This window comes from Topomyia yanbarensis, chromosome 2 (assembly GCF_030247195.1).
Source record: "Topomyia yanbarensis strain Yona2022 chromosome 2, ASM3024719v1, whole genome shotgun sequence".
NCBI classification, from domain to species: Eukaryota; Metazoa; Arthropoda; class Insecta; order Diptera; family Culicidae; genus Topomyia; species Topomyia yanbarensis.
This window is the reverse complement of record NC_080671.1, coordinates 387,745,006-387,772,705: the sequence shown is the minus strand read 5'-3', so window position 1 is coordinate 387,772,705 and position 27,700 is coordinate 387,745,006. Positions and strand designations below refer to the sequence as shown.

At 36.1% G+C, this 27,700-nt stretch overlaps 1 protein-coding gene across 2 annotated transcripts in view; it reads right to left on the bottom strand.

Moving 5' to 3' along the window:
* Positions 1-27,700, bottom strand: part of LOC131684736 (b(0,+)-type amino acid transporter 1) — a 164,100-nt gene that overhangs the window by 20,841 nt on the left and 115,559 nt on the right. For both annotated transcript variants that reach the window (XM_058967859.1, XM_058967858.1), the window contains exons 5-10: positions 6,835-7,077; positions 5,778-6,048; positions 4,975-5,202; positions 4,723-4,819; positions 4,510-4,659; positions 4,279-4,447 (exon numbers count right to left, since the gene is read on the bottom strand). In XM_058967859.1, the coding sequence (XP_058823842.1) occupies positions 4,279-4,447; positions 4,510-4,659; positions 4,723-4,819; positions 4,975-5,202; positions 5,778-6,048; positions 6,835-7,077 (1,158 nt within the window). The remainder of the gene's footprint in view (positions 1-4,278; positions 4,448-4,509; positions 4,660-4,722; positions 4,820-4,974; positions 5,203-5,777; positions 6,049-6,834; positions 7,078-27,700) is intronic.

Below are 27,700 nucleotides of genomic sequence, written 5' to 3'. Positions count from 1 at the left end.
GCCGGAGTGCGAATTAGAAACAGGTAGGAGTCCGGTTAAACTTTACTGGGTTGTTATCGAAACGTACTTGCTACACTTTTGGGATTTTCGATTGATTGACACTGGTGTAATGGAGTGCACTGGTTTTGCACCATTTTTGCACTTTCTAGCAGAAGTGTATAAAACTGGGTATGTTCCATTGACACTTCTGCTAGAAAGTACAAAACCAGTGCACTCCACTACACCGGTGCACACCAATCAAAAATCCCATTGGAAGCCTTCGACGCTTTATTGCGATGGTAATCTTCAAGGATTAAAAAATAGGGTGGGTGCTCCTATAGTTGAGGTGTACCAATAGTTGCAATAGTGGGGATTATACGCCTAACTAAGGTACCAACCATCAACAAATATTTTTTATCGATTCATCGCACAGAATTATGCGACAATAAAACTGTTATCCTTGAAATTTGCTCAATTAACTATTGAAAAAAATGATTTTCTTAGAATGTTGATCCCCTTGCACCTATAGTTGTTATGGTGTATCTATAGTTGCAAGTCCTATAAGAAAGCACCACTATTGGTACATGCGATTGCACCACTATTGGTACATGTGTTCCTATAGTGGTACAAGCGGTTTTGAATACATAAATTGTTTATTAAACCATCTTTATATTTTCACTATGAAGTAGGGACTGAAAGCTTTCGTTTAATGTATTAACATTGCCCATAAGTCTCTTCATCGATTTTTTATCAAAAGTTTTCCTTAAATATGCGCCAAACATACAATCAAATCAACGGCATTAATTCCATCTCCAAGAGTCGACTTGAATTGTTCTTTTAAGATAAGTAAATTTGAATTTCAGAACACCAATTATTCACGTGAACTCTAAGCGACGTGATTCGTTTACCTCTATCAATATTTATCGGATTTAATTTAGTCTCTTTACTAAGGAAGTAGTTTCTTTAGATGTGATTATATTGAGGATATCAAATCCTTTGTCAGCAAGAACTATATCAGCGTTCCATTTGCTGCCGGGCCGATTAGAAATTTTATATTTTGCATAAGTTTGTAAGCGCTTTGATGATCTTTAGCTTTAGGATTCGACCGTCTCTCTGTACTAATTTCGAAACTGCCAATAATAAATATCTTTCTATGCCCATACTGTTATTTGAACGATCGAGGCGTATGCTTATCGATTGTATCTTTTGATACGATTTCGATTGCATACTTTAAGCACTCGTACATTGCGAATACTGTTCGGTAAAAATACTTCGAAATTGTTGTTGCACACACTGAGTAATATTCATCCAATGAAACTGCTTAGAAGATTTTGCAGTATCATTACGAAGACTTCATTCTTTGTCATTACACAGTAAAGTTTGGCTACTTTCTACAAAATTGTAAATACGTTGAATATTTGCTTATACCAGTCATTTTTCAGCCAATAAACCGTCGTTTTTATTATCGTAGTATCGTTTCTAGAAAGTCAACACGTTGTTGCAACCGTGCCAATTGCAAACGATATCGTTTTAATAATCGACACTCGCGATTTTCATCGGAATGGATTCGGAATGATCCGTTTTTGAATTTTCTACATTTGGTGTTTCATCTGAAATGAAAACAAATCTTGTTAAATATACTCAGATTTTTGCCAGAGAATAATTACTCAAAAATAGTGACTAAATAAACTAAGGTCCGATTTCTTTACCCACGCATTATTTTCAAAAGTTCAGTGTGGGTGAAGAAATCAACACTAAATCAGTTACTTTTCACATTTCCACTGTAACTATTTACATGAAGAAGAAAAGCGCCCGAATGCAGTTGACCGCATCGGGAATCTGTCTGAACTAATTTTTTGATGATTTGGTGGAGAGTTACGATTTTCATGCATCACGATGTACCTTTTTCCTAGTTCGATGATTTTTTCAGATCTTCGAAAAAGCCCCTAGCAGAATAATAATGTGTACTGCTCTTAGAGCTGGCATGTATTGCATTAACATGAAATCCGCTTTTTCCTATCGCTACAATCTTCTACACGTAGATTGTACATTTTCATGTTTTCAGGGATATCGTTGCTCTCAGAATCTATACAGCTTATGCGAGAGTACCCAATCGATGTGTATCACAGTTCCGCTGCTTTACCTACAGCAGGAATTAACACAAACGAACTTCCAACGTCTTTTCAGTCGACTTACAGTTACCTACTACACAGTCATGAGTCATTTTTAATAAAAATCACAACAACTATCCAAATACAGTTTAATAAACAAAAGCAGTGTTTGTTAATTTTCAAACAAAAATAAACACAACACAAGAAGAAGAAAAACATCAAACACAGTTCCGCCCGCAGCTACTGTCAAAGTTAAAATTGATGACGTCATCGTGGATTAGACTATAGCAACGCACGGCGAGTTTTTATTTTCCGTCTACTTTTTATTCATTCCTCACCAACATCATCAAACGCTGTTTTGTGGTTTATTCATTACACACGAGACGGCATCAAATTGTGTAAGAGTTTTAACGTCCTGTTCTTATGTGTAAGGACAGATCAGTGCTTATAGTTAGCGCTATGATGCGGAAAGGCCTGAGTTCAAATCTTGGCTGCTTGTTTTACTTTTTTCATTAATCGTGAAATCATCTAAGTGTTTATATATGGCTTTTATCTACTTATTACTATCTGGTAGTATGGTTGGGTGGATAAAGCATTGCTTAGCGATCTGTTTGTGCAGGATTCATTTTTCAATGTCAACAGTCTTTTTTTCTAACGCATATTGCTAATACATAGGCAAAATTCGGTTTTTCTGTTTCTTGCATTGCATGCAAGGAAGCTTCTTGCAATTTTCGCAGATTACCAGAACGCTTGCAATTTTCGCTCGTATTTATTGCATTAATGTAAGCGAATCTTACCGGGTACGTTTTGGGTGTACATATCATATTCGTTTATCCAAAATTTTATTGCGATCTGAGAACTAGACATGAAATTGCAGCTCTTGATACAACGGTACCCCAACGCGATTATTTCGATATTGACTTTTTTAAAAAGTGACCTCATAGTTTGCAACATATTTCGAATACCTTTGGCAACACAATAGCATGTGATTGAGCAACGGATTTTGATTTGCACCACTAATCCTAATGCCAATAAACAAACTTTCAACGACTACTTTTTTAAAGAAAATCGTCACCATTATTGAACCATTTTTTGCGAAACCCTTCGTTAAATCACTAATGAAGGCTTTATTTGTTTTAGCTCCATATTGTTCAATTGAGCGATTCGCGTTTACCGACGAAAACAAATTATATTGTGGAGCGAAGGTATCCACACTCTTTTTATTAAAAGTTTGTTTAATAAAATTTTAATAAATCTTGGTTAGAGAAAATAATAAAAATTTCTAATTTTTGTCAAGATATTGACAAAACAATGACACAACCGATTTTAATTAGAATCGGTTGTGTCATTGGAACCGGAATACTAACTAGAGATAGCTAGAATTCCGAAAGGTTTGTACACGGTTTGACTGTGTGCGGGTTAATACCGCCACAGCGAAGGTCCATAGTGTCTACCGCTTGCTGCACCATCCAGGCACTATAGTCATGATGTTGCTCGTTTGACATGCGAGCAACAAATGGTTCAAACAGATACGCGGCACCTCTATTTATAACGTCTCTTTTATTGGGCCATTTAGGTGCTTCCTCTTGAAGGTTTTTCCTGAAAAGGCTGCTTCATGATTGGTAACTTTCGTAATTAATTCGTAAACATTCAAATTAAACCGATTTTCAATATTGCATAGATATTAAATTATTACCAATATTTAAGTTAGGCGTTTTTGAATCGACTGGCTAAATGATTGAAATCTACATAGTAATAGCGGAGTTATTAGCCTGCAAACCTTATATAACTTCGTTACATAGGAGATCTTTTAGATTTTAGAATGACACCTAGCCCCAGATAGTGGAGAAAGACATTTTAAATTTTAAAACATTGTTTTAGAAGGCATACGCGTTCACCAGAATATCATTTTGATATATACTGTATCCAATCATATTTGAAAAAAAATCAATATCGGTTTGAAAATTTTAAAAGGAATGAAAATAACTTGAAAAATTCAAGTTTTTATAGGCTAAATTTAATTCCCAGGAATACCCTGATTTTCTAAGTTTTTTTCAGAAATTGATAGATACTGTCACGGGCCTAATATTCTACCGGCTTTACATTGAAATTTGTTAAAAGTATTTGCTCGAACATGAAAGAATTTTTTCTGTGCAATTAATTTAGAATAAAGTTGAATAGAACTTACCCATGCATTTTGGATGGTAACCGTAGTGAACGAACGGGATGTAGAATATGAGCCCAGCAAAGATGAACAACACTGCATACAGGTACTCGATTTGTGGTTTCTCGATGATGGGCGCCAACACCAGGTAGCTGGAAATTACCATAACCAATATTGGAATGATGAGCGGAACCTGTCGGGTGAAAATTTTGGGCGTCAGTTTCGGCTGAATACTCCACGAATTTGTACACCTACTTTATATGGTCTTGGGTAGTTGGGCTTGGTGTAGCGCATAACGATCAGTGCGAGCATCGCGCCACCGTAGAAGATCCACGCCGTGAAACTGAAGAAATCGATCAGAGAATCAATCGTACCGTACAGGACCATCGCACCGGCAATCAATGACTATATGAAAATAAACAGGTTATATTTTTGTAAAGTTCGTGTTTGATGAACATTGTATCTCACATGGAAAATCAGTCCGGGAGCCGGTGTCAGACGGCGTACGTGGACGTAAGACAGAATATCCAGCAAGTGCCCCTCGCGGCTAGCAGCAAAGCACAGTCTGAAATAGAAACATCGAAAATAGTTACACCTCCTGCTCGTTTTCCATTTTCGAAAAGTAGAGCGATGTCAAATGATTGATTACACTTTTCGTCAGCATTGCACACGTCACTCAATTAGTCATGAATTGGTCAAACTTGACAAAGGTCAACGTACCTTCCTGCCGCGAATAGGGTTCCGTTGGCGCTGCCAAACGTACTAATGGTGACGCTCAGTGGCATTAGCCAAGCCATTACACCCAGTATGCGATTGCCGAAGGTGACTGCAACGGCTTCCGATTCAATCATCTCCGTAGGTGACATTGCCGCCAGGTAGGACACGTTGATCAGTGCATAGCACAGGGTGACCAGCGGAATGCCGATCATGATCGAGCGAGGCAGATTTCTGAAAAAATGGAAGAACATTTATTTTAGTAATGACTATACTCAGAAGATCGTATTAATGAATCTTGAATTTTTGAACTGTTTCAATATTACACAGTTTCCTATTAAATTTTCTAGTCTAGTCTAGTCTACACATACACAGCCAATACATGTAGAGGTTCTGAAAAATTACCGACGTTCGCCTAAAATTTTTCTTGAAAATATGTATTAATGTTTGTGGTACACATGATATGTAACACAATCATTAAAGCGGCCAGGCCAACTGTGCAGCGTACAAAATGAAGACGATTCAAAATTATGCGGCAATCAAATTATTCATCCAATGAAGTATTCAATCAACGAATTATTTTGATTACACATTTTTCCATGAAATTTAAAAAAAACACTAATAAATCACAATAACAATTAAAAAAAATCGCTCTAGCCGGATTGAATTTAAGGTTTAGAAAGCTTTCGGTAAAACATAATAGAAATAGAGATCTGGCGGAAAGGGAGTTTCTTTCATGCTTCTCATCAACGCACAATAAAAGGTGCATTCGAAAAAACTGGACACACAAAACATTGACATTCACTCACTTGCTCGGATTCTGTATTTCCTCGGTGACGTAGTTCAGATTGTTCCAACCGTCGTATGCCCAGAGACCGGTGTAGAACGCCGTCGCAATTGCGCCCAGCGAGGGCATCGGTCCGGTAAATGCATTCTGCAGATGCTGCGTGTTGCCCTGGAACAGCTTGTAGGCGCCGCCACAGATGACGATCAGTACCGCGATCAGTTTTGCGCTGGTAAAAATATTTTGTACAGCCATCCCTAAATTAACACTATAACAATTTACAAATAAAATGCACACTATAGGGATAGTTCACAAGCACAGGCAGACGACGTCGAACGATGATGGTTTCGGTCAGATATTGATATATTTTTGATGATCGACGCGTGATACAGATGAGGAAGAGAAGAAAAAGAGAGAACTACTTAATTTTGATCTAAGCAAGCAGATTCGTCTCAATAACTGTAACAAATAATGAAGGTGATCGAACTGGATGAACTGGATGATTGTACTTGGTGGCAGGTGATGAGCATTGTTGGATGGCACCGTAGTTATGAGAAACGAATCCTTTGGTTTTAGTTTGATCTTGCCTAAGAGATCTTGGTCAGCTGATGTGCCCTATCGTGATCTGGATCACAACAGGCACACACACTCGATCGCGGACGACCAGAGATACAGAGCTATAGAGGACACACACACTGTTCACAGATGAGATCACGCGAACGGGTCTATAAGAAAAGATCTTTTTATAGCGCTAGGAGAAAGCTGAACTTCAAAGTAAAAGGACATTTGGAGATTCCCTGCTTGATGCTGATCAGCATTGCGGCTCCATGTCCATTTCCATGGCCGATCCGGGACCTGAGATCATCCGTTTCGTTGCCCGAATCACGCCTACTTTCTATATACGGTAAACCGTGATTCTGTAACAGAAGATTAAAAACATTTCGCTGACGGTTTCAAACGAAAAATAAAGCAAACAAATCAACAGCTCAACATGGCGGCGTGTGAAAACAAACTATATATATTCCAGATAAATTTTAATTTGAGCTATCAGAGTAGGCGAGAGTTGTTCGCCGGATACTTACCAATCGCTAGTATTCCAACCATTTTCACAACAGTTTGAGGTGGATCGCACTCGGCCACGAAGGCTTCCACGGCATACTGGGCAAATGATAGACAAATGATTGCCATCTGGGATGGCTTTAGTACCAGCGTCGAGACCCACGAGAATAAAAATGCAGGCCAAGCGCCGAACGCGTCCATAAAGTATGCCCATTCTGCTCCAGAAGATGTGTTCATCGTGCCTAACTCAGCGTATGCCAATGCACCTACGGAAAGGAACGTAAAAATAAATGAGCGTTTAGTTTCATCTCAATCATCAAATATTATTATTTATATTTGGCGTGCCGAAAAAGAAAATCTGGTCTTTCTAGTACTTTTAAGTTCTTGTGAAATTAGTTAATTTTTGTGCCCGGGATCAGGAGCGCATCCAGAAAAAAATTTCGGGAGGGGTCCGAAATTTTTATTTTGGAATGAACATTGTACAATATGTTATACGCCAAAGCCTCTTTCAATGAAAATCAATCTTAGTAGTCAAACTTGGTTTGAAATTATTTTAAGTTTGAAACGAATATAAAATTAAAACTAATTTAAAATTTCTCAACGAGTTGAAAATCTTCGGGGGGAGGGGGATTCGGACCCCCTGGACCCTCCCTCTGGATCCGCCACAGACCAGGATACGTACCCGGCTGGCATCGTAGCGATTCACCGTTCAGTAATAGTTTGGCGGTATCTTTCTTGCAGCACAAACCAGCGTGTAATCAAGGATAATTTTGAAGTAGCACTACGTCTTTGTTTTCGATATGGGGGTGCACTTTGCAAATTAACGATTATAACGATTTTAAAATTTATGGTTTAATCCAAATGCAGAAATTCATTATTACTTCCAACCCTGTCAGTATACCACGACACCGATACTTTAAACTTAAATAAATGAGAATATAATTATCGCAGAGACTTGGTACCTTTCAATGAAATGTTCAGAATGAATTGCTGAATAACATAGACGTAGTCAGAAAGTGAAAAAAAGAGGGGGGTGTGGCTCGTGTACTTCCCAGTTTCCTTTTCATATAGTTTAGTATAACATAAGGAGTATATCTTCAACGCAGGTTTATACCGCCGAATTAAAAATTAATTATACGTGTTTGAGTGCTACTATTGAAGGGCTCTACTGTTTTCTCATTTAAAATGGTACAACGGATTATATGTTTTACATATTTTAAAACCCTATTTCTTAGCCGTTCAAAATCAGAATTTAAAAAATATGCTTATCTTTAGATTCCTTGAAGTCCCGGAATTGTTTCTATTGACGTTTTTGTTTGACAATCTAGGAACAAAACTAGGATAGACCAGACTTGAGTTAGTTTTTGCCTCAAGCAAAAATAACACATAAATTTGTAGGTGTACATCCTAAATATTGTAAATGTTATTTTCCACAACAAAGATTGTACTATGATTCATATTTGGGTCTATCAAAATATTCAGAAAGTTAAGTCGTTGACAAGGACGTAATGGTTCTTTGTCTTATACAAAATAATCTAAAAAAGGGACTGGGGAGTACATAAGCCCCCCCTCTTCTTTCCATTTTCTGACTACGTTTATGTTTTTCAGCAATTCATTGTGAACATTTCATTCAAAGGGACCAAGTCTCTGCGATGAATATATTCTCATTTATTTAAGTTTTTAATGTCGATATCGGTGGTGCACCAGCAGTGTTGGAAAAAGTAATCAATTTCTGCATTAGGACTTTACCATAAGTTTTAAAATCGTTATTACTATTTTTTGAAAACTCGTAGCTAGCTACGGTCTTTGACAAAGTTGTTAACCAAGGTTTGAACTATAGTTTTATAAAGCTGGTTTTTAATATTCAGTGAAATAGCGATCTTTATTAACGTAAATGGAAAATAATTGATTTCCCCATATCAAATCCCATGCAAACTTTGAACGCAATGCGCAAACCCGGGAAGCAACCAACCGCTACCAAATTTTGCACAGGCATTTGGGACGACAAAAGGAACTCAAAAAGTGCTGTGCCCGCTAGTTTAAATCATTTTGAAGTTTTACCATACAACCGCGAGCCACTCTACTGTGCTTCCCTAGTCTGGCACGACAGATTTATGTACCTAAAGCGCAACGCTTCTATGAATGACGTCATCGTCGACTATTTAAAGAACAGAGGTCGGACAAGCTTAGTTGCCTGTTGAACGGCAGGCAGAGCAGAGCATTGCGCTGCGTGCTTCCACACCCACAGCCAGTGGAGGTACCCTACGCAGTCAGCGTTGCTAATATTCCAGATTTATCTGGAATCTTCCAGATTTTTCTCAACAAAACAGTCATCCATACAAGCCAGACATTTTGCCACATTTTTGGAATTTTGCCAATTTTTTTCACACATACAGGATTCTTAGTTTTTTGATTTGATCATTCTATTATTATTGCCTAAGCTCGACCCTCATTATCAGAAGGCAAAAATTAAGCCCGCACGATATTAAGCCTGTTCTAATGACCCTGCCACTTCTAGTTTTCCGATCTGTTTACTTCACATCCTTGCTCTCACTTGAGTACTATGGCTCCTAGTTTCATAACTTTCCCTACCCAGTAATCTCTAGCTAATTGAATGTCGTTAAAACGTAAAAAAGAAAATGTGACTAACATAGTCGAAATAAAAAAGGAAAAAAAAAATGTTATTATAGTTTCAACTGTCTATCCTCGAAAACTAATAGCACCATTATGAAGATTTTCCGGAAGGTCAATATGTACCCAAGAGAAAAAAAACATGTTTATATCAAGTACGAACTCATTCAAATTCATTCAAGAAGCACATAACAAACACCTGGTTCTAAAACCAAATTTATGAATTTATTAGTTCAGAGGATGTTCCTGATTTTCCGGATAGTCAATATATGATTAATAGGGTAGATTTCCACCTTATAACTACGAATTATTGCCAATGCAACTTGAACGACTACGAATTAATTGCCAATGCAACTTTTCCAAAAAAAAAACTTCAGTGTTCTAGGACTAGATTTGAAAATTGACAAGTTTTGCAAATGTTCAGGAAACAGGAATCAGAACATATTGACTTAAATGGCACGTTCTCCGTAGGTAGTCGGGGATTTGTGCCTTGCATCGAGGGTCAATATTTGAGTTAAAGCATCCATATCATTCCATTTTAAACAAGCATTCAACAATATTACAACATTTTGGGATCAGCTTCATTGATTGACCAAATTGTCGCTTGTTCAGTATTATAAGAACTATACCGTCGGAATCGGCATCTTGAACATTCAAGATCGGTCATACCATGTACAAAATTGATATATAAACTCTTAATTTTGTTTTGTTTATTAGTATGCTGTCAATAAATCTTCGATTTGTGATGCCGATTCTTCATATATCAAGCATGACCTCATTCGGCACCGATTCCCACTGGCAACCTGGTCAAAATCGGTATTATTTACCAGAAATTGAAACTCTAATAAATAACAATCTGGGTACAAGTACATATATATATATATATATATATATATATATATATATATATATATATATATATATATATATATATATATATATATATATATATATATATATATATATATATATATATATATATATATATATATATATATATATATATATATATATATATATATATATATATATATATATATATATATATATATATATATATATATATATATATATATATATATATATATATATATATATATATATATATATATATATATATATATATATATATATATATATATATATAGATTTGTCCGAAAATATGTCATATAACTAAATTTGAAATCCGGGTCAATTTGACCCGCTCACACCTTATTTCGACATAGATCTTCCATTAGGGCTTAAATCACAAATGTAAACATACTGCGTTTTCGCTATTATGACATTATGCGACAAAAATACTGCAAGATTGAGGTGAAAATTAGTTAAAATGGTTTTTAGTTCGATTTATAATTAAAGAAAACAAAACGGCGAAACATGCAATTTGTTCAAGATTTTGACTTAGCCCCTTCTTCTCATATGGAATTTAAAGGCTAAACTTACATTTTCAGACAGAACCGGGGCGTACGGTTATTATTCACAAAATTATTTTTTAAACGGCGGTTCTATTATATAAATGATAAGCAATATCTACTATGATCATGTCTACTCGATAGTTGTTGCACATAAACGTTCCAATATTTCGATATTTTCATGAAATTTGAAGAAAAGGTGCACGTTCCCTTTCGTTTACATTGGGTTTCTAGACGCCGATTTGCTGAGCCCTATTAAAAAGTATACTGTCAAGCTCGCCCATTTACCCAGCCCTACCCAACAAGACAGAGTCAGTTTAGCCCATTTACCGCGCCCTTCTGAAAATTATGTTCACGGTGTAGCCCTTTCGCAAATGGTGGTTGCTGAAGGGCGAAATCACGACTGGAATGCAAATTGGGCGTAAGCATTTTTTTAGTTTCTACCCACTAAAACACATAGGAATTAAATTCTTTGATATATTGTCATAAGGTTTAACCAAAGATGCACTGAAAACCATTCGATGAAGAAAATAATTTCCTAATTAGTTGATTTCAACAGAAAAATTAAAAACGTAACTAAATTTTCTCCTCATTTTGCGAGATTCTCAAATTAAAGTTATTGAAAATTATCATTGATTTTGATTCAAGACGCACATCATACGAAATGAGAGCAAAGTAGCCAAGATGCACACCTTACTGAAATACATCAAGGTAGAGACAGCAACTTTGTTCATACACGCTGGGCATAACGGTTATGCAGGTAGGTAGTTGTCTCAGCTAGGAAAGCTTGTTTTAGCCTGAACGCAACTACCTGTACCAGTACACAAAAACAGAAATTCAACTGATCTCATTTTGGTTTTACTTAGTTTTTCTTTAAAAACATTTCAATAAAGGGATGAATTTGATTGACATTTTTTTCAATACATGTATACTGAAAGTTGAAAGTATTGTCGAAAATTGTCAAAATCATTCTATTTCGGATTTAATCGATTTTATAGTAAAATTTCAATTATTAACAAATGTAATATGCAATATGATAATTATTTTTCATCTTTTGAGATTCCAAACTAGATGTGGAATAAGTATGAAGTTTTTTTGTAGTGCTGGCTGACTAAATAGAAAAGAAATAAAACTTATACCTTTCCTCTAAAATCCAAAGTCATCAATCAATTACCAACAATCTTTAAATACCTTTAGCTATTTCGTCTCATTTAATAGTGCAGTTTATAAAAAGATAACATTATAAGAAACATAACTATATATATTATATTTACGTGTGAATTACTGGAGTATTTCAACAATTTAATTCCATACCTTCATCCGTCGGTCGGTGAAACAAAACGTTTGAAATATCCTATGTTGTTTTTTACGATGAAGTAGTTTAAATGAACAATGAGATTAGTTGAATTCCAGTTGTTTGTGTCTTGTCTGAAAAGGTAGTGTAACGGCATATGTAACTGTGCCTGGACTAAAAAAAAGCGTTACAAGCTGAGACAAGTGTTTCAAGCTTTAGCTCAGGTAGGCTTTTTAAGTTTTGTGCTACGCTGAAACTGACAGCATGAAATCAACAGCGTTGGATTATTGTTTTTAACAAAAACTTAGTTCGCCCAAATTTTAACTAGACGAATCCAAAAACTCAGCTAATTTTTTAGTTGAAATTGTGATGAATAGGTTTTCCGTGATATGAAATGGACAATACCTACTTTAGACTAAATCTGGATTGACTACTTTTGGCCGTTTCACGCTTTATTCAAGTTTTCATAAATACATGAGAACCTGTAAACAGCTATTAGAAATGGAAAAAAAACTATTTGTTAAAGAAGCACAAGATCGACCTGACTTCAATAACCATTACGTAATTTGTGTACCTTGTTGGTGTATTTTATATACCGATCTGTAGTATAAACGTGGCTCGCGACCACGAATGTAGGCCAAAATAATGCCAAAAAATCTGTTTGCATAACAATTGAACATACACATTTTTATCATTTTACCGCAGTGTAAGCTGCGGTGCGAGAAAATTAAAGTTTATTTTTATCTATTTACAGAGTAGCTAGACTCGTGAGAGGATTGAAGATTGTGGTGCGTACTGACTGTATCCGCGTCGTGACGTCAGTTGTGCTCTATAACCAGTAGTCTATACAATGTTACTTGTTGATGGTGAGAAGTTTGACGACAACAGAAAATAAAATTGGTGCACAATGTTATCGTTATGTTCTTGAAAACTAAATCAATAAAGTCTAAAAAGTTAGATATTATAATCGAAACTCGAAAGTATTACATTTAGCGGAATGTTTAATCAGTTTTGTTCCGGGAATTTCGGAATCTGATTCCCAGATTAAAACTTTAAACGCATTTTCTCGAAACCGCCGGCCACTGTGTGAACATATGTCGCTGGCTGCTGGACACTGCTTTTTTATGAACTAGTTCACGAAACCAAAATGAATTCATGAATAATGTTTCAAATTGTGTGAAAAAGTTCACATGAAAATGGCTATGAGCATAGATGTAAGAAAGTGAACAGGATTACGATATCTTCTAAATTTGTAAATTTATTCATGAGCACGCGAGATAGATCGTGAATAATATTCTATGACTCAAGAACCAAAAATAATTTCTTGAATAATATCCTAAGTACTATGAAATTGTTCAAGTCTAAATATTAAGGCCATGCATGATTTTGCACATATTAACTATATTATGATTTGGTGAATTAATTCACAAGCACGGATGGTGAACTGAGACTAACGTACTAGGAAGCGTAAACCAGATCACGAAGCATAAATTGCCCCATAGAAAATATCCCGAGTTACATGAAATGTTTCATATGCATATATAGGGATCACTGAACTAGATGATTTATAAATTTGTGAACTAGTTCACGGACAGAACATACAAGAAAAAGTTTTTCTTAAACGCATATCTTGATTTATCTCAATAGATCATCGTAGATCGTATTAAACAGTTAAAATTGAAAAATACGGTTGAAGATGAAGATTGGTAAATAAAGTTAGAGAAGCTATTGTAAAAAAAATGCTGTAAGAATGGAAATAGAAATATTATTGGAAATATTGGCATATGGGAGGAAATAGACACTGCAATAGAGAATATTTTATATGATCGTTTTTCTGCGTTAATTTTTCGTCGGCTGCTCCCTTCTAGTAACTTCGACTAGAACGGCAAGTTGAAGCTATGTTTTGTCAATGTACGTGCCTATTAATACCTTGATTCATATAAACAGTACACATACAGACACAGTTCTGACAATCCTGTTGTTCCACTGAGCCATAACCGCGTGAGAACGAACGTAATTTATCATTTCCGCCTTATAAAACTTGTTGCTTTAGTCAGTGACACCTGCAAATGGGAATATGTAGGAATAGTAGGTATACTTAGCAGGATGAGGTGGAGACGCGACATATTGTTTTAATTAATTCGAGTAATTTAATTTGTTGCTCTACATTGTAACATGCTTGAAAAAGTTTACCGCATTTGCCACAACGCTTGTAATAATAATTTGTGAGTTGTAATAATTAATAAGTACTCATATCATTACACCAAGTTAAATGATTTTATTTTAACAACAATTTCTTATTATTTTAGGAGTAGGCCCAGGTTATATGACTTAGTTTTTAATTTTGATTTTTTATTAGACATTAGACATTTAGTACTAGCATCTTTCCAGTGCAGTAAATTATAATTTATAGTGAAATCGAAAGGAAGTCATGCTGATAGATTCACTGGTCGACAGCCATTTTGGTGCAGGGTTGTGATGGTAGTTTTTAGGGTAAATCGGTTGCGCTGAGTTCAAAAATGACAATAGTTTTTTCTGCCGTACTCCTGTTTTTGAGATTTTGCCATTAATTTGTTTTTTTACTAGTCAGTGTTGAATTTTTTTCTAATTTTTTTGAATTCACAAACTGTATCAAATTTATTATTAAAAGTTGCTTCAAACATCTGACAAATATTTGGAAATCTTGAAAGGCATATTGGATACTGTTAAATTCGAAAAAAACACGTAAAAGCAAAAAAGCAAAATTCAAAATGCTGCCATTTCAAAGGTTTTCAATGGATTTCGATCAACAATAGCTTTGTTTATAGCTGTAAGCGTCTTCTTTTAGACAAAAAAAGTTCAAGATAAACGGACAAAAATTGTCAGAGTTCTGATCAATTTACCTAATTGAAGAAAATCTTCAAAATTAACTCTATTTGGTATTACTACAGATACGACCAAAACTTCGGAAAATCTATTAAAAATAAATGTTTTTTTAAGACTTCGATGCTCTGAATATTAATTAGAAGTCATAAAATAGTTTTATTATCACATTGTAACATAATCTACACTGATAAAAAGTCACACCATAAAACCAAAGGAAATTTAACATAATTTTCAAGTGCACTTCATGTTGAAAAGCAAATCAAATGATTTCCCTTCGAATTTCACATGAAAATCTATTAAAACGTAGTTCATGTGTTCTTTCAAATTGTATTCATACTACTTTCACATGAATACGATATGTTTTACCATTGAATTTTGGTATCCATGCTGTTAAGTCGCATTGTATAAACTTTCCACATAACATTCATGTGAAAAACATATAGTGCATATCCATATGTAAAACAATAGATTTCGTCGATTCTTCTACCCATTATATCTATAGGTAAAACTAATCGATATTCATGTGTAATTCATTTGGAAATCTTTGTCAACGGTATTTCTTGTGATGTTTATGTGATTTTCACATAATGTTCGCAAGAATTACACTTGAAAATCACATTGTCCACACTCTATTGGATATTCGAATGGCAAACGTATCCTTTTCATGTGTTTTACAATTGAATCAATTCAAGTGCTTTCCACATGATATTAACGTGTCTAGTTTTTTCAATGTAAAAATATTTTATTAGTTATACCAGGCTCCTGCCAGGCGGACATTTTTCCCTAGCAAAAAAAAAATCAAAACAAGCCAATGCAATAGCATGGGCGACATGGGCCTAGAAGTAGCTAGGCTCATCATATGTTGACTACTGCCAAAGACTGTATATCTAAATAGCGGATGACAGGAATAACACCCCCTGAGTTATACTGTAAACAACAACACGCCCTTGAAGAATTAGAAAGAGACAGCAATTTTTGCACCACACTTCATTACGATCGAAGGCGTTTGACAGTTCAGCTACCGTTTGAGTTTGAGTTTGTCGCATAGTTCTTGGGATATGCTGAAGTAAATATTTATTCAGTTCATGTCTAGCACACCGGAACAGCAAAGATTCAGTGAGAAATATGGCGTCTTCTCGAAGACAGTGTAAGAATGATCCAAATCATTTTATGGAAAATATTTATATGTTTTTGCATATGATTGATAAGTGATAATTTTTTTGAGTGCATATTAGAGAATCGACTTGCGCATCATCTAGTTGCGCTTTAGTTCCGAATGCAGAAAATAGGAGAAAAATCGAAAGGCGCAAGTTCACTATTTCGATTTTCAACTGCAGCCAGAATATTCTTCGCAAATGTAACTTTGCGAAGAATATTCTGGCTGCAGTTGAAAATCGAAATAGTGAACTTGCGCCTTTCGATTTTTCTCCTATTTTCTGCATTCGGAACTAAAGCGCAACTAGATGATGCGCAAGTCGATTCTCTAATATGCACTCAAAAAAATTATCACTTATCAATCATATGCAAAAACATATAAATATTTTCCATAATACTTTTCACGTAAATGTTACATGTTTCACACATAGAAAATTGTGTTGTCAATCTAATTAAAACCAGCGTCAACTACATATATATGTCAAATGAAGTTCATTTACTTTCCATCGGATTGTCACATATGTTCTAGAATATATCCATATAATTTTTATGTGAATTTCATTTGATTATTAGCTGCATTTAAAATAGCATTCAAATATTTTTCTAATGTATTTAAAAAAGGGAAGACGGTAAATAAATATGTAAGCATTGAATTGAATTGTAATGTATCTTATATTTACATGATTTGATTATATTAAATAGTATAGCTATTCCCAAACAGAACCGTTTCTCCTGCCACGCACCCTTTGTGTTGAGAAAATCAACAAACTTCGTGGCAATTTTCGTTGGTTCCTGTAATGTCTACCGTTTGTTTTAATTTCCGCATTCTGAAACGTAAATTCGTTTTAATGGTATTACTCTTTGCGTATATAATCAATTGAATTTACATTTAAATACCTCCAGAAGTCAATGTTCGAATATCTCCAGTTGTAACTCATTCGCCTTGTGCTGTTAGTACGTGAAACCATATTGGAATTGTAATCTTTTTTCGCATTGTATATACACGTAATATTTATGTTCTTTACACATAACACTTAAGTATGTGACAATCACATAAAATGTATGTATTGCATACTTGGAAGTCATTGGTATCTTATTTAAAATTCATCAATGTATGTATGAATGTTAATCTGTGCACCTGAATCTGATGTGGTTGGTCAGTTTTAATATTTACGTGCTTTTTCACTTAAAATTTATATGACTTTTTGGCTCAGTGTGTACACAAGATGCGCTTTAGTTGCTTACTCTGCAAATAGGGAAAAAACGAAAGGCGCAAGTCATTTTTTTGATTTTCAACTGCAACCAGAATACACTCATTCAGAGAATAGAAGAAATATTTCGGATGATGTTGAGAAATTATATTTTTCTTACTTTAGGTTGAAGATTGACAAAACTGAAGAAAATTGGGCTCCAAATATCGTCTGCAAAATGTGTCAAGCTCATTTACAGCAATGGATGAATGGAACACGCAAAAACATGAAATTTGGGATACCAATGATTTGGAAGCCGCAAAATTATCTCAATGATTGTTATTTTTGTGATATTAGTACAGCCGGCATAACGAAAAAGAGACGCAGTTCTTATACATATCCTAATTACACCTCAGCAACGAGACCACTGTAGCATTCTGAAGAAGTACCTGTTACAGTTCCACTAAACGTCGATAATGAAGAACCGAGCACATCAGAAAAGGACTCATTGGAAACTTCTGTTACTGACGATCCTGATTTCGCAGTAACAACTCCGAGCCCTCAACTTTCCAATCAGAGTGATTTAAGTGACTTGATTCGAGATAGAGGGCTCCCCAAACTTTCTGCTAAACTATTGGCTTCGAGGATAAAAGACAGAAATCTTCAGCGTTTTTTCAAACAGACATCTGCAATGAGTTACTCTCTTTGTTTACTTTCTCTTCTGTTAATAATTCGGTCGCTTTAACGAGAATCGAAAGGTATCTTCGTCGCGAGCGGTTGACTCTTGTAGAGCTCCCTTCGAGTCGGTTAATTTTCATTATTTTCGGCGCAGTTTACTGCCTCCCGGTTATAGAAAGTGTCAATAAGGGTGCAATTTAACGATTATACAAAGTTAAGTGGCTCATAAAAGCATTTTCGACATATTTTTGAGCGACGCGAGTGGTGAAAGTTTGTGAAAATCGAATTCCGGCAAATGAAAAAATATCTTTTCTTCGCATTACGGGCCGTCGAGTCCCGATGCAAGGACAATAAAAGTGCACAGAAAACATCTAGAAACACAGTGTATATTCTAAAAATAGTGAAAAATGGTTTTTCAGAGAAAAAAATTCAATCCGAAAAGTGAAAAAAGATACGGCAATAAGAAAAATTAGCATATTCAAATTATTGGCGTTTCACCAGCAACTAGCGACAACCAGGTGTCGCCCCAAAATTCTTCGCTCGAAAAATAGGTGGCAAACCAGCCAGTCCGTGCTCAGCTAATTTCGTCCGCGTCCCTTGTCACCTATGTTTTATTGGGTGTTTCATAGGCGGTGCTATCTTTGGAAATGAGCCGCCTTGGAATTCAACTGTTTTTTTTACTTTCTTATTTTATTGCGTATGAGGAGAGGTTTTGATTCTTTAATATTCGGGAACACGTATCTGCCGGTCGGCAAACTTTTCTTTGGACTGAGCAAACTAATCTCTATGTTTCTTTAGGGTTTGTTTTACCAACGGGGGAACTGATCCAAAGAGCATTCAATGTGCTTAGGGAAAACACATGGCCTTATTTGAGTGGAATGATGACTTCAATCATGTATAAGGTTTGAGAATTGACAATTCGCGAGAGGAATCAGGGACCGGTAAGCAATTACCTTCAATTATGTCAGCACGAAGAATAAGTGTTTTGCTGTCATGTTTATTCAGTTTTCAATTCTATCTCATGCCTCCACGCGGGTCTAAGTTTATTAATGGCATTTGGTCCTTAGACCGGCGACGACTGGGTGCTATCAGCCTTCTGCCAATAGTAGCAGAATGAGAGGGTGCGAACAGATCTAGCGGAGAAAACAATCCCGTCCAAATGAATAGTTGTTGGGAAATAAGACTTTAATTTGACTAGTATCGATGATCGCGGGTCAATACGTACTGAAAATTCGCCGCGTCTGTTTTAATGAATCTAATTTCAAGTTCCGTTATTGGTGGCAAGCCCGTGCATCAGGTTAGCGATCCTCTGTATTTCCCTTTAATGTTCGATATAATCGTTCGTATACGTGTATTTCGCAAACAATCCGATATTAGAAATAGGAAATACTTTCGTTGATTTATAACATCTCGAGCTATCATAACTCTTTATGTGTATAACGTGTTATCACTCGGTAGTTTGCAACCCAAAAAATATATTGTGGAGAAGGTATCGCGAAATTAGTCTAAATAATGTCGCAATAAATAGTGATCCGGCCTATTATGCAAATAAGATTAGCTTTTCTAGGCAATACTCCCACGAGCTGTGTGGAGTTGAAATTGCTTTTGTTTAGAAAACATAGGATACTCTCGGTAGCCGGCTACCCAGTGTTTAAAAAGAACCAAAAACTAAACAAGATCTTCTTTTTCGAGCGATCGTGTTCTCGAAAACTTACTAAACTACTACCTAATAAACTATGTACAGGTCGCATCGCTTGCATGGGGCGAATCCTAGAACACCAACTTCGCGACACCTATGGAAGAGTCTGATGAACCTTCTGTATAAGATTCCTCATTTTATTCAAACGATCGCCGGGTAAAATCAGCACCGACACGATAGAAACCACGAAAAAATTCGTCGCTTGATTGAATATTATTAAGAAATATAAGCAGTGCTCCTTATAGCCGGCTTTCCGGAGTTCAAGTTGCTTATTTTGCTAATCGTATTAATACAACAAATGATAAATTTCCCATATTCTCGGCAGCCGGCTGCCCAGAGCAATTATTACATGATAACGCTACTGGCCCACTTACTAACAACTCTCCCATTCCCGTGATACATGTGGAGATGCAGAGGATTCCTCGGTCTCTAGTAGCAAAATGTATCGGACTAACATTCCTTCCTTTCCCAGAAGATCTGCATTCGGACGTGGCCGGCGTCGGTATTGATCAGCATGCAGGGATCAGAATAGATTGTACAATGTGGCTCATCATGTTATTCCCAAGCATGTTGTTCCAATGAACATTTTGCAACCTAATTTGGTTCTGGTCAATAACGGAGTAGCAACTACGGGCGATCTCTTATGCTTATGCTTATGTTAATAATTCGGTCGCTTTAACATTTATCCCTCAAATCTTTGCCTAATATGCTAGTTAAAACCACCGTCTTTCGATCTGTACTGTAAAATAAGCGAAAAGTGTTAAAGTGACGCCGTAAAAATCGAAAGAGAAAGTAAACAAAGAGAGTAACTCATTGTAGATATGTCGTTTGGAATAAAAGCTCTAGAAATATGCTCGAGTCAGGAACCAACATTACCTTCTACCGAACCAGAGCAAAAGAATTTCTTCAATTTTTTCACAGCAGAATAATCTCGTATTTTGCATTGATGTAGGAGGGTTATTAAAACAAATGGGTCTAAATGTGTACCAACCAATTGAATGGCGTCTGTTCATAGATAGCTCTAAACAAAGTTTGAAGTGTGTTCTTTTACACAATGGAAATAAGTGTGGTAGCATCCCGATAGGTCATTCCACTACTATGAAAGAAGAGTATACTAATATTTTCTACGTTTTGGAGATAATCAAGTATCATGAACATCAATGGGTTGTGTGTGTATATCTGAAAATGGTTAATTTTCTTCTGGGGCAACAGGGTGGCTACACCAAATATCCATGCTATATTTGCTTGTGGGATAGCAGGGACAAGAAAGATCATTGGTTTCAAACTATTTGGCCAAAAAGAGATAGTTGTGAGGTCGGAAGCCATAATATTGTTAACAAACCTTTGATTGACAAACGAAAAATCACTCGTGAAGCAATTTGCAAAAGCTCTAAATAAGTAAGAAAAGTGTTTCCTTTACTAGAAAACTGTCACAACCCTGCACCAAAAAAAAATTGATTTTGTAGGCCAGTGTTATCAAAACGAACAGGGTTGTTACGCCGATGTGAGTAACTCAAAAAGTTCAATTTCACTGAAAAAAAAGAAATCAATGTGTCGATTTGGCCGTGTACCAACTTTGGCTAATGTTTTCGGTGAAATGTTGTTAGAGCAGATGTGAATGTCTACATTAGTTACACAACTACTATCTGCAAAAGCAAACCACATAAAGATATGCAACACGTGGTTTGTTTTTAGAAACTTATTATCTACACGTTATTTAGCTTAGTGGCAGTCAGTGTGCCATTCTGTGCTTTTCAAATTGACATTTACAACCGAATAAATTATCAAGTAAACATTTTACAAACATCGTTTTCTAAATTAAGTTTTTATGCGCTCGGGCGATTTTCATTCAGCAGTACAGCAGGTAGCTTGAAGGAATCAGGAATGTTCGAATGCAAATCTAAGCTATATAGGATAGTGCTACTACATTGTCGATTTTCGGCACCATGCACGGAAACTACAAACTGAATAATTTTCCACTCTCTCCTTTGCAGCAATAAAACACAACGACCAGTTTTACTGACTAGATAAACATGTTGCAACTCGGCCCATAATTATTTCTCCCACGTTTGAATCATCTAGAAAACGTGAGTGGGGAGGGGGTTTCTGTTGGTCGCTTCAAAACAAAACCGTTAGAAAGATCAGTCAACAATTGGATATATTTAGCGGGCAGCTAGCGCCGCCGTGAGAATACCTCCGGGGGAAAGCACACATGTAATGGTTTGCCTTCCGATCACGAGGAATGCAAGTTGAAAATCAAACTTATTTTGCATTCGTATGAAAATAACTGACCACTGTTTCGCAAACAGTTGGTGGAAAAAAATTAACATATTTAGAGAAAACAAAAATAGAGAAACAGATAAACAACAGACGGAGAGTCGAAAGCCGTCGGAGGCACATACCCGTCTTGACATCAAGACACAACCTAACGGTGAACGTTGCGATTTTTTTTATGTTAACAGCACTGTACGACATAACAACTTGAGTGTACTGAGATCGCTCCTTATTTTTCAGAAAGTAGGGTGGGTGCTCCTATAGTTGTACCATTAGTTGCAGTAGTTGCACAGACTAACAGACAAAACATTCGAAAATAATGCTTCGCCGACTTTAACGTTCATTTTAAATATATTTGTAGTTGGGACTGCGGCCGCTTTTAAAACTATGGCGCCACTGACATATGAACAAGCATATGGGGGATAGACCACTAGTGAAAAATTGCTCTCAAGCCTGAAGGGTAATCCACCAGCAAATGAGTGTTTGAGACCGTGAGTTAAAGGGTGAGCTAGTGCTCTGGGAAAATTGCCGGATCGATATTGTTTAAGGAAATTCCCTCATAGTGTTATGTCTGTTAGTCTGTGGTAGTTGGTAATACTCCATCAGTAAATATTTTTGTTGGCTGTTATCCTCGAATTTTGCTCAAATAATAATTGAAAAATTGATTTTCTCTGAATTTTGAGCTTCCTTGCACCTATAGTTGATCTAATTTGCGATTGAACTACTATTGGTACATGTGTTCCTATAGTGGTACAAGCGATTTTGAATACATAAATTGGTTAATAAATAATCTCTATATATTTTTACGTAATAAGGATTGCAAGCTTCCGTTTAACGTATTAACACTGTCCATAGATCTATTCATGGATTTTTTCTAACCAAAGTTTTCCTTAACTATTCGACTACATCAACCCTAGTAAAAAGTTGATGTTAAATTGCTCTATACGGAGGCAAATTGGTTAAAACCCACTTTATGAATGAAGGGCAGAAAACCCAATTGTAAATCAAGAATTTTACGTCTTCGTCTCTTCAGAACCATGGCATAATTGCCTGGCGCCTTAGTCAAGTGCCATGCATCTGAAGAGACGAAGTCGAAACGCAAAATTGTTGGTAGGTAATCTACGCATTGGCTTGCTTAGCTGAAAACATGGTTAGATTTTAGTATGTCTGAACTCAACAGCAAAAAGAACTTATTCACTCAGGGGACATCGTAAGTTCGTTTAGTGTGTTCACAACTTGTGTTTCCAATTTTGAAATAGCGTCTGCCTGGTGCCCTAGTCAAGTGCCATGAATCGCAAGATTCTTGATTTAGAAAAAAATGAAAAATTGCCCTTCACGTTTGTCCATGTCATATCCGGATCAGTTTTTGATGAACATTTGAAAAATGTTCTGCTATCTATCTATCTATCTATCTATCTATATTTATAAAAGTCAAAGTTTGTATGTATATGATTTATAGACTCCCAAACGGCTTAACCGATTTCCGTAAAAATTTGCACACAGTAGGTATTTGGTATGGGGCGTGTTTGCGTGCTATTAGTTGGAGATTATCTGCCCGCCAGATGGCGCTTTGAAACAAATTGTATTTTCCCCCTATTTCGCAGAGTGTCGCAGCAACGCGCGATGGGTATTAGCTAGTCAATTATAAAACTTGCCACAAAGTGTGATTGAAAATAGAGAATGCTACCAAAATATAAGCCAAGTAAGTGGCTATTTATGGTGTATCTTTGACTGCTGAATTTAAATTTTTAAAGTAAAGAAAAGCGATTTGAATATTCGAAAGTAGTTTTTCTACTTTCATCGCACAATTTCAAAACCGTCAACTTTGGAAGTTCAATATCTTCGAAGAAATTTTACAACAGAGCATGTTCTGATACAATTATCTGAATCAATAGTTCCCTTAGAAGTAGCTATGGACATATTTCCTTACATCAACAAAGTGACTTTTTTCCTTTTTTCGAGATTTTTGGGAACACTTCCAACGGAAAATAGAGAAAAAATAAACGGAACGGCGAGAAAGAGGAATACGGCGAGAAGGAAGAATAGCAGGAATCGAACCTGCGATCTCCCAATCTCTAGTTAGGTGCGTTAATCACTTCACCATTGAGGAACTGTAATGACGTCATCCCAAACTCCCAACACTGGCCAATTCTTCAAACGAGTTTAGTCATAGACTTGGTTTCTTCAACAAAGTTGTTAAGAACACTATTAGAACAACTCGGTGCTCACAGTAAAGAGGGATAAGTCTATCTTTGCCAAGAGACATGGTAATGCGCTTAAGTGATTCGTAGTTATGCTGCCTAAGCTCGACCCTCATCAGCAGAAGACAAAAGTTAAGCCCGTTAGGTATTAACCCTGTTCTAATGACCCTGCCACTTCTAGTTTTCCGATCTGTATACTTCACATCCTTGGTCTCACTTCAGTACTATGGCTCTAAATTTTCATAATTGAATGTCGTTAAAATGTAAAAAGAATTAAAAGTTGTAACAATCGAATAAAATCTGCAACGGTTACTCTAATCAAAAGATGTTTATCATTAATTATGATTATGATTCCGAACTGATTTCTGAAGGAAAATCACGCATTCCATCGTCAAAGTAAGCTAATAAAACTTTTAAATGGTTTATTACTAGCGCTGAAGATAACCTGAAGGTGTTGGCTGTGGAATTCGAGATACTAGACGCAGAAACTATGGGTTGTGAGACTGGTTTTGGTTTGGTTGTCGAAGGCTGTTTGGTAGTATTGATTGTAGTAGATACGTTATTCTTACCAGTTTTGACAACCAGGTTGGGTTGCAGAACTGGTACATACGGACTGACCGGTGTGTTCTTTGATTATAGATAATACCGTCCCTATAGGAGTTGCATTCGATAGTAATGTAGGAAGGGATAGGTTGAATCGGACGGCTTATCACACGCACAAGTGTCTTTAAGACTGCCTGGAAAAATGGTTTTTCCAGGAATAATTTGTAATTGACTCCACCTCTGTATTTTAACCATTATTTGTCCGAAGGATACCCGCATATTTTTTGAGATTTCAATCAATGAAATTCCAATGTTCTTTCCAAAACTGGAAATATATACTTGGAAACATGTTAGATCATCACCAAACAATGATTTTAGGAGATAAAATTAACAGTATAGTAAGGGAAGGCTGTTTCTGGATTGTTTAAGCCTGTAAAACTTGTAGACCTGTAAAAGTCTACATGGTACCCGACATATCGCAAAACTGGAACGCTTGCAACTGTGGTAAATTATATCCGACTTGTAGATGTTTTAGGTTCAGGAACACACCCACTTTAAGATACTTCAATGAACCGCATGAATTTATCTGGTTCCCGAGAATCTGAACTTCCAGCGGAACCTTCCATGATTAAGATATTATTTGCGAATTTTAATAGGCAACATGTGTGTCAAAATTCTGTACCGTTTTAATGGGGAGGGTTCCTGAAGCCAAAACATCCAACAATGTCCACATCAGATATGGATAGGGATTAAGGAAGGGTGGTAATGGGAGGGGGTACCCCTAACCGCATATCTCTAGCTACGCCTCTGTTAAAACACAGAAAGTAAAACAAATGTTGAGACTAAGTTTGTGCAAATCGGTCCAGCCATCTCTGAGAAACAGAGGTGACATTTTTTTCCCCAGAAACACATACATACATACATTCACAGACATTTTTCGATCTCGACGAACTGAGTCGAATGGTACATGAGAAAGGCAAAAAGTGTAAGCGCCTCCAGTGATTCACTGAAACTCGCTCAATTTTCAGTATTTTGCAATGAAAATTTGAAAAAAAAATATTGTTCAATTACTGCACTAATATATTGAAATTTAATCAATATACTAACACTCTCTGTATTTCCATAACATTATTTATATGTCTTTTTTTACCGAATTAACCTTGCCACTCCCCTTCCCAGCTCTGCACTCAGTTCTCCACAAAACTAAAGATGATGGATGACGAGACTTATGTGAAAGCAAATTTCCGATAGCTTCCTGGGCTTCTTTTATCTTCACTGTCTGTCGTAAGTTGGACGATCCTGAGTATGTTAGAAAGCGGAAGATGTTCAAGTTTGACAAAAAGTATAAGATTTGGCAGGCAAGTTGCTCGTGTGGATAGCGGAGCGCCTTGTTCGTGACAAGTGGAACGGTCAATGAGAATGCCTCCAAACGCGTCTACTTCCACGACAGCTCCCTACTTTCTGGACGGATTTAGCCTCGTGCCATTACTTGAAAGATGTTCTGAAGTGGTACAAGGCTGAGGAGGTCAATTTCGCGCCAAAGGATCTTAATCCTCTGAACGCACTGGATTGCCATCGTAAAGCAGGCACTCCGGAGGCATCCTAAGGAAGTGAAATCGGAAGCAGAAATGAGGAAAAGATGGATTACTACACGAAAACAAGTTGGCCCAAACGATGTACAAGATTTTATGAACAATGTTTAGACGAAAGTACGTGCATTTGGATATGAGTATAAAAATCAATGAATCGAACATGGAAAATGGTTCAATGGGTGAATTTTGATGAACCATCTCTTGTGATGTAATTTGGTACCGTACACCCTTTACTACAAACTCAATTCAATATTATTGCTTCCAAAGGGATAAAGAATTTTGATAAACAAACATATTTCGGTATTTATTTCGCTATGTTTTGGAATTTCATAGAAAAAATACAGCTTAACCCGCTTCGATATTTTCCTACGCTGAATTTGTAGCAAATTGAGAACAATCATCAAAAGATTGTTTATTAAACATTAACCCTTTTCAAAAGTTATTATGGAATTATCACATGCTCACTGTTCAGAATGCTGAGTTATTCACATGTGATCTTTGTGAATTCGACTACAGAAACTCATTTCATCCGATACGCAACTGCCCAGCAGTATCCTTAATAGACGAAGCTGAAGGCTGAAACTTAGTGACATACTAATGTTTCAAATCCTGTGTGGTGAAGTGTTTTTGTATGTGATTAAACTTAGTCGTGAGTTTGAATTACCTGTTGTTTGTTATAAAACAGTTATTTCTTCCATAATTTTAATTATACTGCCTCTCCTTCTACTTCTCATTTCGACCAAAGAAATGATGAGAACATATGGCAAGACAAACCACCAACTACACATGTCGTTTGGGCCCACTTATTCTGAATTCCAATAGATATTTGGGGTCTCGAAATAAATAATTAGCTCTAAAGTGGCTTGAAGACCTTTAAAGTCTAAAATCTAAACGTCAATATCATCATCAAATGAAAAATATGAAAGATAGAGGCTTCGTCTGTTCAATTAAGAACTTTATAAATATTTCGTAATTTGTTTTTTGATATCCTAGTGTTCAACAATGTATTTTTTAACCTCCGTTGAATGAAGTTTTGAAACATATGGCAATATGACTTTCATAAGTATAGATTGTACGTCATGAGCTGTGTTATAGATGCGACAGTGTTATCTGATAGTGTTGGTAATGCTCGGGAAAAATTGTTTGCGGTTCTTTCGGGCGTATAAATCAACTGTCAAAATTCACTTTGAGTGGAAATTTTGGACAAACCGTTACTCGCCAATCACAAATAGTGGTAGTAAACACAAGAAAAAAGTTTTCTCTTCATTAACTGATGTAAACTGTGTTGTCTTTACGCAACTGTTCTTTAAACTATGTGAATAACGAATTTTGCGATACTGTGACGGCGTCGGTGG